Below are 15,085 nucleotides of genomic sequence, written 5' to 3' on the forward strand. Positions count from 1 at the left end.
ACTATACTTTTAAGTAGAAGATTCTAGGGGGAGAGATAGGGAAAATGTAAGTTACATCTGTGAACAAGGTCAGTCTTATAATATTCGGAGACCCGAAACACAACTACAGCATAATAATATCCTTTAACCTCTTTTTCCACGTGAGAGAAAAACAGAAAAAAACTTTTCATATTTGTTCTGACACTTCCTTTGGAGCAAAGTCAGAGGACTGAGAATCAGTAGGAAACTTCTCTGGAGATAGAGGATTTGAACCATCTGTCTTTAAATTTAATACTACTGCAGGACATCCACAGCTAAACTGTCTCTAAAAGACCAGTAAATGAAAACTTGGTAATTTTTAAAGCAGGTCAGTGAAAACTGGACAGGTTAACAGAGGTTTTGTTGGGTAAAGTCGACTCAAGAGCCCAAAATGCAAATTACCAGCTGCAAGAACAGGCACAGAGACTTCAGTTACTCACCAGGTCATTCGGACTCTTCCCTTAAGAAAGGCCAGTAAGGCTTTAGGGATGGAAGACAATAGAGCACATAGACATTAGGGAACGTACCTTACGTCACAGTGAATTAGTGGCTAAACTTGGATAAAAAGTTGGGATTCCTAACTAACCACAGATCATGTGCTGTGTCATTAACCAGCAAGGTCTTAAGAGAATTTTACCCTCATCCAATGTTACTAATACCTCATGGGTGCTTAAGGAAAGACTCAATTGCTGACAATACTTCCAAAGATTATGGCTCTCAATCTTGGCTACAAAGCAGAGGAACCAAGGGAGCTTTTAAAGATTCTGATGCCCAGACCACACCCCAGCCCAATTAAATCAGAATCCCTAGGGGCAGGACCCAGAGATCACTACATTTTTAAAGCTCCCTAGGTAATTTCAATGTACAACCAAAATCGAGAGCCCCAGGATTAGTCCTTAATAATACGTATTTATAGTTTTACCATAATAAGAAACCTTTATCACATGTACATATATGCACAGCACATACGCCTTCACAGATGAATTAATAAATCATAAAGCCACATGTGAAAACTTAATACTGAAGTGAAATTTAGGTAATTACGTGTTCATTTTCAACTGTGAGACAAAATGCCTACAAACCCAAATCACATACACCCCTCCTTCTGATTTATCCCATTAATGCTCATGAAGGACAGACCTTGAAATCAAACAATCTGTTATTAGAGTGGGAATGTGGCTCTAGAAAATGGACATTTTGGATGAGTTATTCAAGCAAATTGGAAGTTGGAGAATCCCCGCGTACCTGCGCTCTGCGTCGGAGCCAAGAGAGATGCTGCATCTGGGCATGGCTCAATGGTACACCAACTTTCTCGGTTTATCTGAAGAAAAAGAAAAAGAGATTGACCTTCAGACGGTGAAGTAGTGTGGGATGTTTATACAGCTGTTGCAAGTATATCTACCACACCAACACTCCTATCTTTTTCTTTAATATTTTATTGCAAAGTGGGTAAAATTATGTCAAGAAAAAACCTTTTTCACAACACAACAAGGCAATCTATACTCAATTAAGACTCTAAAGAAACTGTCAGTAAAAGTTAGGCATATAAAAACAAAAGGAAAAAAGATATACAAAGAGGAAGATCATGGTGCAGGCCAATGGTGAAATAAAAAAGAAAAATAAGTTAACAGGTGAAAAGGATCAAATATTGAAATATGCATTCCACATCCTAGGTTGCAACTCAGAAAATGCAAAAATAATTCCTATTTGTTCAAGAATTACTGTATGTTGGGCATCAGGTTAAGAATTCTACATATATTATTGCATTTAATCCCCACACTAGCTCCAAGAAGTTTGTAATATCTCTATCCAAAGAACAGCTACGCTTGGAGGAGTTGCTAAGGTAATAAATGGCAGGACTGGGAATGGAATACAAACCTATGTGATTCTAAAGCATATTAAGAAGCACATACACCCGCCTTAAACCATTTTTTTTAAATTTAGCCTTTACAACTCCAAACCATCTTAACATTATAACTTTCCACTTTCATTAGATTAAAAATAATGTAATTTTTAAAACTACCATTAGAGATTTCAACAGCCCTCTCTCAGTATTTGATAAAACAGGTAGACACAAAATCTGCAAGAATATACATAAAGAACTTGGAAAACATCATCAACCAATTTGATTTAATCAACATATACTGAGCCTTTTACCCAACATTCTTTTCAAATGCACATGGTATGTTCACCAAGACAGAATATATTCTGTCGTATAACACAAGTCTCAAATTTGAGGATTAAAATCATATTAAACATGCTCTTTGACCATAACAATATCAAATTAGAAACCAAAATCAAAAAGATATCTGGAGGGCTTCCCTGGTGGCGCAGTGGTTGAGAGTCCGCCTGCCGATGCGGGGGACACGGGTTCGTGCCCCGGTCCGGGAAGATCCCACATGCCGTGGAGCGGCTGGGCCCGTGAGCCATGGCCGCTGAGCCTGCGCGTCCGGAGCCTGTGCTCCGCAATGGGAGAGGCCACAACAGTGAGAGGCCCGCGTACCACAAAAAACACACACACACACACACAAAAAAAAAAAAAAAAAAAAAAAGATATCTGGAAAAACACAATATTTAAAAAAATTTAAAAAAAAACTTCTAAAAAGAAATCTTAAGGAAACATTAAATATCAGAAAATATTTCAAGCTGAATAAAAACAGAAATACCACATATGAAAATTTGTGAGATACAGCCAAAATAATGCCTAGAGCAAAATTTATAATATTAAATCCTTGTTTTAGAAAAGGAATGTCTCAAATCAGTGATCTAGGCTTCCACCTTAAGAACTTAGCAAAATTAACACAAAGCAAACATGATGAGTAAAACAAAGAGCAGAAATCAGTGAAAGAGAAAACAGAAAAATAAAATCAATAAGATCAAAAGCTGGATCCTTAGAAGATCAGTTTACTGATATCAGTAAAACTTTAACTAGATAGACCAGAAAAGAATTCTAAGTTAAAAATTACCAGTATCAAGAATTTAAAGGGGGACATCACTAAAGATCCTACAGACACTGAAAGGATGATAGGGAAATATCAATATTACGAACAAGAAATACAACAAGTTAGATGAAATGGAAGCATTTCATGAAAGACACAAACTACCAAAATTCTTTCAAAAAGATACAGATAATCTGTACACCCTTATTCTATTAAAGACATTGAATACATAGTTTAAAACTTTCCTGTAAGGAAAACTCCAGGCCCAGATGACTTCAAAGGTAAATGGCACCATACATTTAAGGAAGAAATAATAGCAATTCTACACAAACTCCTAAGGAAAACAAAAGAGGAGGGAAGAATATACAGCTCATTTTATAAGCCCAGCATTACCCTGACACCAAAACTAGACAAAGACGTAAGAAAATTATAAATCAATATCCTCAGGAACATAGACGAAAAAATCCTGAACAAAAATTAGGAAACTGAATCCAGCAATATAGAAAAAAGATAAACATCGTGACCAAATTCATCCCAGAAAAGCAAGGTTGGTTTAACATTTGAAAATCAATTTATTAATAGACCAAAACCTCTCACAAACTAATGATTATCAAGAGATGCAGAAAAGAATTTGGCAAAATTCAACATCTAAAACTCATAGAACACTGAAAACAGAAAGGAAATTCCTCAACCTGATAAAGGGCATCTATTTAAAAAATCCTGATACTTCACTCTGAGATCAAAAACAAGGCAAGAATGTCCACTCTCAGCACTGTTATTCAATAGGTACAGGTTCTAGCCAATGCAGTAAAGCAGAAAAAGAAATAAAATGCACAGATGTAGAATAGAAGTAGTTACTACTTTATTCATAGATGGCATGATTATCTATGGAGAAAATCTCAAGGAATCTACAAAAATGCTACTAGAATAAACGAGTTTAGCAAAGCTGAAGGTTATAAAGTCAATGTACAAAAAAAAAAATTAACACTAGTCCTATATATTAGGAGTGAACAATTAAAAATTAAAGTTAAAAACAAAAGTAATACAATTTACAATAGCATCAAGAAATATAAAATAATCAGGCATAAATTTAATAAAATATGAGTAATACCTGTACTCTAAACACTGCAAAACACTACTGAGAAAAATTAAAGCAGGCTTAAATAGAGACACCATGTTCATAGATCAGAAAACTCAATTCTGTTAAATGTTAATTCTCCCCAGTTCATCACTACTTGATCTCAAGACTTACTATATATAAAAGCTTTTTTGGGAGATTGGTTCAGGATGGCGGAGTAAAAGGACGTGCGCTCATTCCCTCTTGTGAGAGCACCGAAATCACAACTAACTGCTGAACAATCATCGACAGGAAGACACTGGAACTCACCAAAAAACATACCCCACATCCAAAGACAAAGGAGAAGCCATAATGAGACAGTAGGAGGGGCACAGTCAATAAAGTCAAATCCCATAACTGCTGGGTGACTCACAAACTGGATAACACTTATACCACAGAATTCCACCCACTGGACTGAAGGTTATGAGCCCCACATCAGGCTTCCCAACCTGGGGGTCCGGCAACGGGAGGAGGAATTCCTAGAGAATCAGACTTTGAAGGGTAGCAGGACTTGACTGCAGGACTTGGACAGGACTGGGGGAATCAGAGACTCCACTCATGGAGGGCACACACAAAGTGCTGTGTGCATCGGGACCCAGGGGAAGGAGCAGTGACCCCATAGGAGACTGAACCAGACTTACTTGTTAGTGTTGGAGGGTCTGCTGCAGAGACGGGGGTGGCTGTGGCTCACCGTGAGGACAAGGACACTGGCAGCAGAAGTTCTGGAAAGTACTCCTTGGCGTGAGCCCTCCCAGAGTCTACCATTAGCCCAACCAAAGAGGCCAGGTAGGCTCCAGTGTTGGGTTGCCTCAGGCCAAACAACCAACAGGGAGGGACCCAGCCCCACCCATCAGCAGACAAGCAGACTGAAATTTTACTGAGCTCTGCCCAAAAGAGCAACACCCAGCGCTACCCACCACCAGTCGCTCCTACCAGGAAACTTGCACAAGCCTCATAGATAGCCTCATCCACCAGCAGAAGCAAGAAGAACTACAACCCTGCAGCCTGTGGAACAAAAACCACAATCACAGAAAGACAGACAAGATGAAAGGGCAGAGGGCTATGAATCAGATGAAGAAACAAGATAAAACCCCCAAAAAACAACTAAATGAAGTGGAGATAGGAAACCTTCCAGAAAAAGAATTGAGAATAATGATAGTGAAGATGATCCAGGACCTCAGAAAAACAATGGAGGCAAAGATCAAGAAGATGCAAGGAATGTTTAACAAAGACCTAGAAAAATTAAAGAACAAACACCTAGAAGAATTAAAGAACAGAGATGAACAATACAATAACTGAAATAAAAAATACACTAGAAGGAATCAATAGCAGAATAACTGAGGCAGAAGAACAGATAAGTGACCTGGAAACAGGATGGTGGAATTCACTGCCACGGAACAGAATAACGAAAAAAGAATGAAAAAAAATGAAGACAGCCTAAGAGACTTCTGGGGCAACATTAAACACAACATTCGCATTATAGGGGTCCCAAAAGGAGAAGAGAGAGAGAAAGGACCCGAGAAAATATCTGAAGAGATTATAATCGATAACTTCCCTAACATGGGAAAGGAAACAGCCACCCACGTCCAGCAAGCGCAGAGTGTCGCAGGCAGGATAAACCCAAGGAGAAACACACTGAGACGCATAGTAATCAAACTGGCAAAAATTAAAGACAAAGAAAAATTACTGAAAGCAAACAAAGGAAAAATGACAAATAACATACAAGGGAACTCCCATAAGGTTAACAGCTGACTTCTCAGTAGAAACTCTACAAGCCAGAAGGGAGTGGCATGACATATTTAAAGTGATGAAAGGGAAGAACCTACAACCAAGATTACTCTGCCTGGCAAGGGTCTCATTCAGATTTGATGGAGAAATCAAAAGCTTTACAGACAAGCAAAAGCTAAGAGAATTCAGCACTACCAAACCAGCACCACCAAACAACAAATGCTAAAGGAACTTCTCTAAGTGAAAAACACAAGAGAAGAAAAGGACATACAAAAACAAACCCATAACAATTAAGAAAATGGTAATAGGAACATACGTATCGATAATTACCTTAAAAGTGAATGGATTAAAATGTTCCAACCAAAAGACACAGGCTTGCTGAATGGATACAAAAACAAGACTCATATATATGCTGTCTACAACAGACCCACTTCAGACCTAGCGACACATTCAGACTGAAAGTAAAAACTCTCCAGAAAGTGGGTATAGAGGGAACCTACCTCAACATAATAAAGGCCATATATGACAAACCCACAGCAAACATCATTCTCAATGGTGAAAAACAGAAAGCATTTCCTCTAAGATAAGGAACAAGACAAGGATGTCTATTCTCACCACTATTATTCAACACAGTTTTGGAAGTCCTAGCCATAGCAATCAGAAAAGAAAAAGAAATAAAAAGTATACAAATTGGAAAAGAAGTAAAACTGACACTCTTTGCAGATGACGTGATACTATACATAGAGAAACTAAAGATGCCACCAGAAAACTACTAGAGCTAATCAATTAATTTGGTAAAGTTGCAGGATAAAAAATTAATGCACAGAAATCTCTTGCATTCCTATACACTAATGATGAAAAATCTGAAAGAGAAATGAAGGAAACACTCCCATTTACCACTGCAACAAAAAGAATAAAATACCTAGGAATAAACCTACCTAGGGAGAATAAAAGACTCTTATATGTAGAAAACTATAAGACACTGATGAAAGAAATTAAACATGATATAAACAGATGGAGAGATATACCATGTTCTTGGATTGGAAGAATCAACATTGTGAAAATGATTATACTACCCAAAGCAATCTACAGATTCAATGCTATCCCTATCAAATCACCAATGGCATTTTTTATGGAACTAGAACAAAAAATCTTAAAATTTGTATGGAGACACAAAAGACCCTGAATAGCCAAAGCAGTCTTGAGGGGAAAAAAAAGCGCTAGAGGAATCAGACTCCCTGACATCAGACTATACTACAAAGCTACAGTAATCAAGGCAGTATGGTCCTGGCACAGAAACAGAAATACAGATCAATGAAACAGGATAGAAAGCCCAGAGTTAAACCCACGTACCTATGGTCAACTAATCTATGACAAAGGAGGCAAGGATATACAATGGAGAAAAGGCAGTCTCTTCAATAAGTGGTGCTGGGAAAACTGGACAGCTACATGTAAAAGAATGAAATTAGAACACTCCCTAACACCATACACAAAAATAAACTCAAAATGGATTCGAGACCTAAATGTAAGACCAGACACTATAAAACTCTCAGAGGAAAACATAGGAAGAACACTCTTTGACATAAATCACAGCAAGATCTGTTTTGATCCACCTACTAGAGTAATGGAAATAAAAACAAAAATAAACAAATGGGACCTAATGAAACTTAAAAGCTTTTGCAAAGCAAAGGAAACTACAAACAAGACGAAAAGACAACCCTCAGAAATGGGAGAAAATATTTGCAAACGAATCAACAAAGGATTAATCTCCAAAATATATAAACAGCACATGCAGCTCATTATTAAAAAAACAAACAACCCAATTCTAAACTGGGCAGAAGACCTAAATAGACATTTCTCCAAAGAAGACATACAGATGGCCAAGAAGCACATGAAAAGCTGCTCAGCATCACTAATTATTAGAGAAATGCACATCAAAACTACAGTGAGGTATCACCTCACACCAGTTAGAATGGGCATCATCAGAAAACCTACAAGTAACAAATGCTGGAGAGGGTGTGGAGAAAAGGCAACCCTCTTGCACTGTTGGTGGGAATGTAAATGGATACAGCAACTATGGAGAAAAAATATGGAGGTTCCTTAAAAAAGTAAAAATAGAATTACCATATGACCCAGCAATCCCACTACTGGGCATATACCCAGAGAAAACTGTAACTCAAAAAGACACATGCACTCCAATGTTCACTGCAGCACTATTTACAATAGCCAGGTCATAGAAGCCACCTAAATGCCCATCGACAGACGAAAGGATAAAGATGTGTTAGGGCTTCCCTGGTGGTGCAGTGGTTGATAATTTCACTGCTAATGCAGGGGACACGGGTTCGAGCCCTGGTCTGGGAAGATCCCACATGCTGTGGAGCAACTAGGCCCGTGAGCCACAACTACTGAGGCTGTGCGTCTGGAGCCTGCGTTCTGCAACAAGAGAGGCCGCGACAGTGAGAGGCCCGTGCACTGCGATGAAGAGTGGCCCCCGCTTGCCACAACTAGAGAAAGAAGACCGCACAGAAATGAAGACCAAACACAGCCAAAAATAAATAAATAAATTAATTAATTAAAAAAAAAAGATGTGGTACATATATACAATGGAATTACTCAGCCATAAAAAGGAACGAAATTGGGTCATTTGTAGAGACATGGATGGATCCAGAGACTGTCATACAGAGTGAAGTAAGTTAGAAAGAGAAAAACAAATATCGTATCTTAACATGTATATGGGGAACCTTGAAAAATAGTACAGATGAACCGGTTTGCAGGGCAGAAACTGAGACACAGATGTAGAGAACAAACGTATGGACACCAAGTGGGGAAAGCAGGAGGGGTGGTGGTGGGATGAATTGGGAGATTGGGAATGACATGTATACACTGATGTGTATAAAATGGATAACTATTTAAGAACCTGCTGTGTAAAACAATAAATTAAAAAAAAAGTACTTTTAGAAGTTTGGATAATTTCCCAAAAGTGTAGAGATAGTGAAGGTTTTAGTTCACTGAAGTATTTGTTTTTGTATTGTTAATAGCTTTAGCTTTTGGAATGCTAAAATTAAAAAATTTTAAACTCAAAAATAAAAAACCAAACATTAACTAAAATCCATGCCCCCCCCCAAAATAAAGAAAAAAGCAAGCTATATTGTGACTTCCCTGGTGGTACAGTGGTTAAGAATCCGCCTGCCAATGCAGGGGACACGGGTTCAAGCCCTGGTCCAGGACGATCTCACTAAGCCCATGCGCCACCACTACTGAGCCTGCGAGCCACAACTACTGAGCCTGCGTGCCACAACTACTGAAGCCCGCAAGCCTAGATCCTGTGTTCTGCAACAAAGAGAAGCCACCACAAGGAGAAGCCCGTGTACCACAACAAAGAGTAGCCCCTGCTCGCTGCAACTAGAGAAAGCCCACGGGCAGCAACGAAGACCCAACGCAGCCAAAACTCAATCAATCAATTTATTTTTTAAAAAGGCTATATTAATAAAGCCAGTTTGGTACTGGTATAAAGACAGGCATACAGATTGAAAGAACAAGAGAGAATCCACAAATAGACCTTCACAGATATGACCTATTCATTTTTGACAAAGATGTCTAGGTATTCCAGTGAGGAAAGAATAGGTTTTTAACAAATGAAGTTACAAAAATTGGGTGTTCATGTGAAAACAAACAAATAAATCTCCCCCAAATCTCAAACTTTATATTGTCTATAAAAATGAGCTCAAAATATATCTAAATGTTAAACTTAAAACAATGAAACTTATAGAAGAAAAGAGGAGAATGTTTTTTGTGACACTGGGTCAGGCAAAGATTTCCTAGCATGCATTAAAAAAGCATGAAAAAACCTTGTAAATTTGACTACGTCAAAATTCTTTTAAAGTCTTGCTCCTCAAAAAGCATTGTTAGGAAAATGAAAAGGCAAGCCACAGACTGGGAGAAAATATTTACAAAACATGTATCTTCTAAAGGACTGGTAATTAGAATATTAAAATACACGTAACAACAACAACAACAAAACCTCTTACAATGCTGTAAGACAAACATGCTTTTTCACATAGGCAAAAGATTTGAATAAACATTTCATCAAAGAAGATTACGAATGGTAAATAAATGCAGGAAAAGATGCTGAACACCGTTAATCATCAGGGAAAAGTAAATTAAAACCACAAGGAAACAACAGTCTACAGCCATTCAAATGGTTAAAATTAAAAACTGGTAATTCCAAGTGTTGCCAAAGATGGAGCAACTGAAACATTGGTAACATTGCTGGGAGAATGCAAAATAGTAAGTCACTTTAGAAAGCAGTTTAGCAGTTTCTTATAAAGTCAAACATATATTTATAGACAACATAGCAATCAATCCCACTGTGGTATTTACCACCCCAAAAATCAAAATATACCTTTACACAAAGACTTTTACTGGAATTTCATAGCAGCTTAATTCATGATAACCCCAAACTGAAAACAGCCCAGACTGTCATCAATGGGTAAATGAATTGTGATACATCATTCAATGCAATAGACTCAGAATCAGAAGGAATGAACTACAGATACAAACAACATGGACAAATCTCAAGATCACTATGTTAAATTAAAAGAAAAAAGCCAGACAAAAAGACTACCTACTGTATGGTTCCATTTATATAATACCTTAGAAAAGGCGAAATTAATACAAGAAAGCGTATTAGTGATTAACAGGGACTGGAGGAAGAGGCTGACTGCAAGGGGACAGGAGAGAACTGTAGGGGTGATGGAAATGTTCCTATCATGACTGTGGCAGTGACTACACAATTCAAACATTTGTCAAAACTCATCAAACTGTGAACTTAAATTGGTGAGTTTTATTGTATATAAATTATATCGCAATAAAGCTGAAAACATGTATCCCCAAAAGAGAAGTATAATATTTCATTTTAGTTTTTACCACTCCCAAACACCTTAACATTATAATCCTCTAGTTTCATTAACACTGAAACAGTCAGTGGATTCTAAACAATGTAAGTAGGAGTATCCAAACAAATTACCAAGTAGTTGAATATTTATTATGCTCAAAGATGACTTTACTTAACGGTTTCTACAATATCATGTGTACCTACTGGTAAATTTCTGCTTTTTGGTGAGAAGATACTAAACTATATTGGTGAGAAGGACCAACAGTTTTACTAAGTATGCTACGTGGGATAAGGTAGAACGCTATGGGACATTCTGTCAAATTACAACTGTGTGACAAAGAAGAAATGCAAGGAATTAGGCTGCTTGCAAATAACCATGAAACAAAACACCAAATCATTCGCTCATTTCAGCTCTTTCACCGGTTAGAGAGGAGAGGAGGTGGGGACCAGGGGCCATCAATGTTTCAATTCCTGGTGTGTTACAAAATGATGCCCAAAATTTGAAAGTTATCTTGAATGGAAAAGAAAATCTCCAGCAGGTTCCCTGAGATTATGCAAAATATCCCCTTTCAAAACACAATCTGAATGTGCCTAAGGAAGAAACCTCAAATTCAGTAATGTTAACAAACCCTATCCACATCTTTCAAAGAACTGAAACAGCAAATTTTCTTTAAAAACAAAAAAATCTTCCATTTAGTGAAGGATTTTCTTACTGTGAACTGCATCTCATTTGAAATGAGCCAAAGTTCACTTCCAGTGAAGTAAGTTTCTCTGTTAACAGGAAAAGCAAGAGTCCAGAACTGCTGTACTTTTGCTCCATGAATAGAGCAACAGATTTAAATGGTAACAGAAATAAAAAAGCAGTTCCTTTAAACAGCGAAGAATGCCAAGCCGCTCTGCATTATCAGGACTTTGCTCTCTCCCCTTCCATGATCTTCAACACCTCTTCAGTCAACATTTTAGGAAACTTTGTTAAAATTCTTCATCTGAGAATGTTTTTCGTCACCTTTTCACACATCATTCCATAGCCAATAAGTAAACCGAACATTCTTGCCTTCAATATTTGAGGGACTAATACTCTACACTTTTCATGTAATTTTAGGCATTTGCGTGTTACAGAAAGTGAGTTATACATTTTGCAAAATAACATAATGTAAATAATCCATAAATATTTATTTAAAATAATGTATTACTTAACAAAAATAAAAAGATTTAAGAGTATTACTTAAAATAATATATAATAAATACTGAAAGAAATTAAAATTAAATCAAACCTCTAACTAAATACACTAATTTCTGAATAACAAGGATGAGAACATATTAGCAGTGGGAGGCAATTCCCCATGGGTCTCCCCTTTTTCTGCATGTCTTGTGAGCAAAGGACACTGACTGTCCTTTTGTTCTAGACTACCTTTTCAAGAATGTCTATGTATCGAACAGCCTTGGAAGATAGAGATATTGCTTCTTTCTGAAGCGAAGGGCAGATGTGTTGAATCAGAGCAAACGTCAGGTAGGCTTACTGCCCAATGTAAAAATTCCGGTTTCCTAACGTTGGGATTCCTCAGCTGTGACAGAGCATCTATCTGGGCCCCTCCGTATTGCCCCCGTGAGACTAGGGAAGCAAGAAAAACCAACGAGAAGCTAAGCTGATGTTCATGGTGCTTTTTGAACGATGAGTAATAAATTCATCTGTCTCTGACCCAGGAGTTCCCTGACTTCAGCCAGCAGCCATGAAATTGTCAGGCTAACTTGGTACCTTACAAGCAGGGTAAAATCTCAGACCCATCACATTTTGATAAATTAGTCTATATTAAACAGTATTAAAACACTTAAACACAGTGGCAGCCAAAAATCTCTCAATATGATCACACCTATGTGGTGAAAAACTCTAATCTGATTCAATTTTTCACTGAGTGGTTATGCTTGAATAATGATAGAGAGACAACTAATATCCATTTTAATTTTTCTATAGCTTCCTGAATTTTAATGACTGTGTTACTTTTTAAAAAATTTAATTTTTATAAACGTGGAATAGTACAGAGTTCTCATACACAGGGTCTCACCAGTTTCTTCAATGTTACATAATCACAGTACATTTGTCAATACTAAGAAACCAACACTGGCACACTACTATTAATTAAATTATAGACTTTGGATTTCATTCATTTTTCCAATAATCTTCTTTACTGTTCCAGGATCCAATCCAGGACACCACATTGCATTTTGTGTGTGTATGTGTGTGTGTAATTTTGCATTTTAAGACCTTTATTGAAATGTAATTCATATACTCTAAAACTCACCCATTTAACAGAGTTGTGTAAGCATCACCACTAACTAATTTTAGAATACTTTCATGGCACCAAAAAGAGACTGAGTAGCAGTCACACCCCACCCCAAACCCAGTTCTAGGCACTCAGTAATCTACTTTCTGTCTCTATGGATTTGCCTGCTCTGGACATTTCCTATAAATGGAATTGTACATTATGAGGTCTTTGGTGACTGGCTTCTTTCACTTAGCAAGAGGCTTTAAAGGTTCATCCGTGTCTTAGCATGTATTAGTACTTAATCTTACTGCCAAATAATGTTCCACTGTATAGACATGCCCACATTTTATTTATTTATTCTTCAGCTGATGGACATTTGGGCTGTTTTCACTTGCTGGCTGTTATGAATAATCCTGTTGTGAATAACCATACACAAGTTTTTGGTGGACGTGTTTCATTTCTCTTGGGTATACATCTAGGAGTAGAACTGCTGTATCATATGATAACTTTATGTTTAAAATTTTGAGGAACTGCCAGACTTCCAGAGTGGCTGCACCATTTGACATTCCCACTAGCAACGTATGAGTGTTCTAATTTCTCCACACCCTTGCCAACACTTGTTACTGTTCTTGTCTGTGTTTTGGTTGTAGCCAAACTAGCAGGTATGAATGGTACCTCATATGAGTATATGAGATATACTTCCAACCTTCCATTCTTTCAAAATGAAAAATATTTTTTAATCTATTGGTTACTTTCTAGGAAAGGAAGATTCTATAAAGACACAATGCTAAGCACCCTCAGATTTGTTTCCTTCCTTCTTTTATTAAAAAAAAAAAAGTACTAAATAGGGACTTCCCTGGCAGTCCAGTGGTTAAGACTTTGCCTTCCAATGCAGGGGATGTGGGTTTGATCCCTGGTCCAGGAGTTAAGATCCCACATGCCTTGTGGCCAAAGAAAACAAAACATAAAGCAGAAGCGATATTGTAACAAATTCAATAAAGGCTTAAAAAAAAAAGTACTAAAACCTTCTGTGTATCAAAACATTGTGTCAAGCCTTAAAAGCAGAAGTAGTAAAAGAACTGAGTCCTCAAAGAACTCATAGTTTATGTGAGACATGGAAATGTTAAGTAAATAAGCGTTCCATAGCATTTTGCACACATCAGGCACTGAAATGTGTGCTGACTTGGACAAGGTGTGCTGTGACCAACAGAAATGGGAATTAGAGTGAATGGGATACTCTAATGACAAACCATACTTGAAATGCTTTATACATTTCTGCCCAGGTCACAAATGTGACATACAGACACTGGGCCAGAATAACAACTCTTCTCTTTCACTTCATACAAGGCATTGCACAATATATAGAGGGGGGAGGTCAGAGATTGCCACGCCCTTGTAGAGGCAGGAGAATTCAGAGAGATGAGTTTCACAGAAGTTAACAAAGCAGAGGGCTGAAAAGAGAAGGTAGGTCCACAGTGCCAACTGCTGCTGAGAAGTCAAAACTGATAAATTTTTGAAAGGAAGTTACTGAATTGGGCAACTGTGAGGTTTGTGGTGAGTTTGGAAAGAACAATTTTAACAAGACAGGTGATACCAGAATTAAAACTGTAAAACATCTCCTTATATTTCTAAATTCATGGTACTTTAAAGTTTGCAAAGTATTGTCACCTAGATTTGACCTTTTTCCTGTCCCACAAGAAGGCACACTACCATTTTCAAGAAGAGGCCACACACTCAGTGAGGCTAGATTTGGGGATGGTATAGTTGTGTGTGAACTATATTGTACTGGTAACCTTATCTGCTCAAAAGACTGTAAGCTTCTTGAGAACTGAATCCCATCTTTTATTCCACGGATCTCCCAATGAGTAGATGGTAGATGCTTAGCGAATAATCTTTGAATTCCTTATCATCAGTGACTTTACAGAGAACTATAAGTTGGGAGAACCTTCAGGATTATCACTCTGCCTCCCTTTACTAGCTCCATTCAAGGGGGATGGGGGCACATCCCCCTTTAATAAGAGACTCGAAGGAGGTAACACAGCACTTAGAGACAGAGTGAGGACCCAGTTTTCCTCACTTCCAGTCCAGCGCTCTTTCCCCATCCCTGCAAATGTCTCTTCTTATT

At 37.6% G+C, this 15,085-nt stretch overlaps 1 protein-coding gene across 9 annotated transcripts in view; it reads right to left on the reverse strand.

Annotated features, from left to right (window-relative positions):
- The window catches only part of AKAP13 (A-kinase anchoring protein 13), a 337,951-nt gene that overhangs the window by 89,041 nt on the left and 233,825 nt on the right, over positions 1–15,085 (reverse strand). For all 9 annotated transcript variants that reach the window (XM_060005469.1, XM_060005473.1, XM_060005472.1 and 6 more), the window contains one exon: positions 1,264–1,339. In XM_060005469.1, coding sequence (XP_059861452.1) covers positions 1,264–1,339 — 76 coding nt within the window. The remainder of the gene's footprint in view (positions 1–1,263; positions 1,340–15,085) is intronic.

This window comes from Delphinus delphis, chromosome 2 (assembly GCF_949987515.2).
Source record: "Delphinus delphis chromosome 2, mDelDel1.2, whole genome shotgun sequence".
Classification (NCBI taxonomy): Eukaryota; Metazoa; Chordata; class Mammalia; order Artiodactyla; family Delphinidae; genus Delphinus; species Delphinus delphis.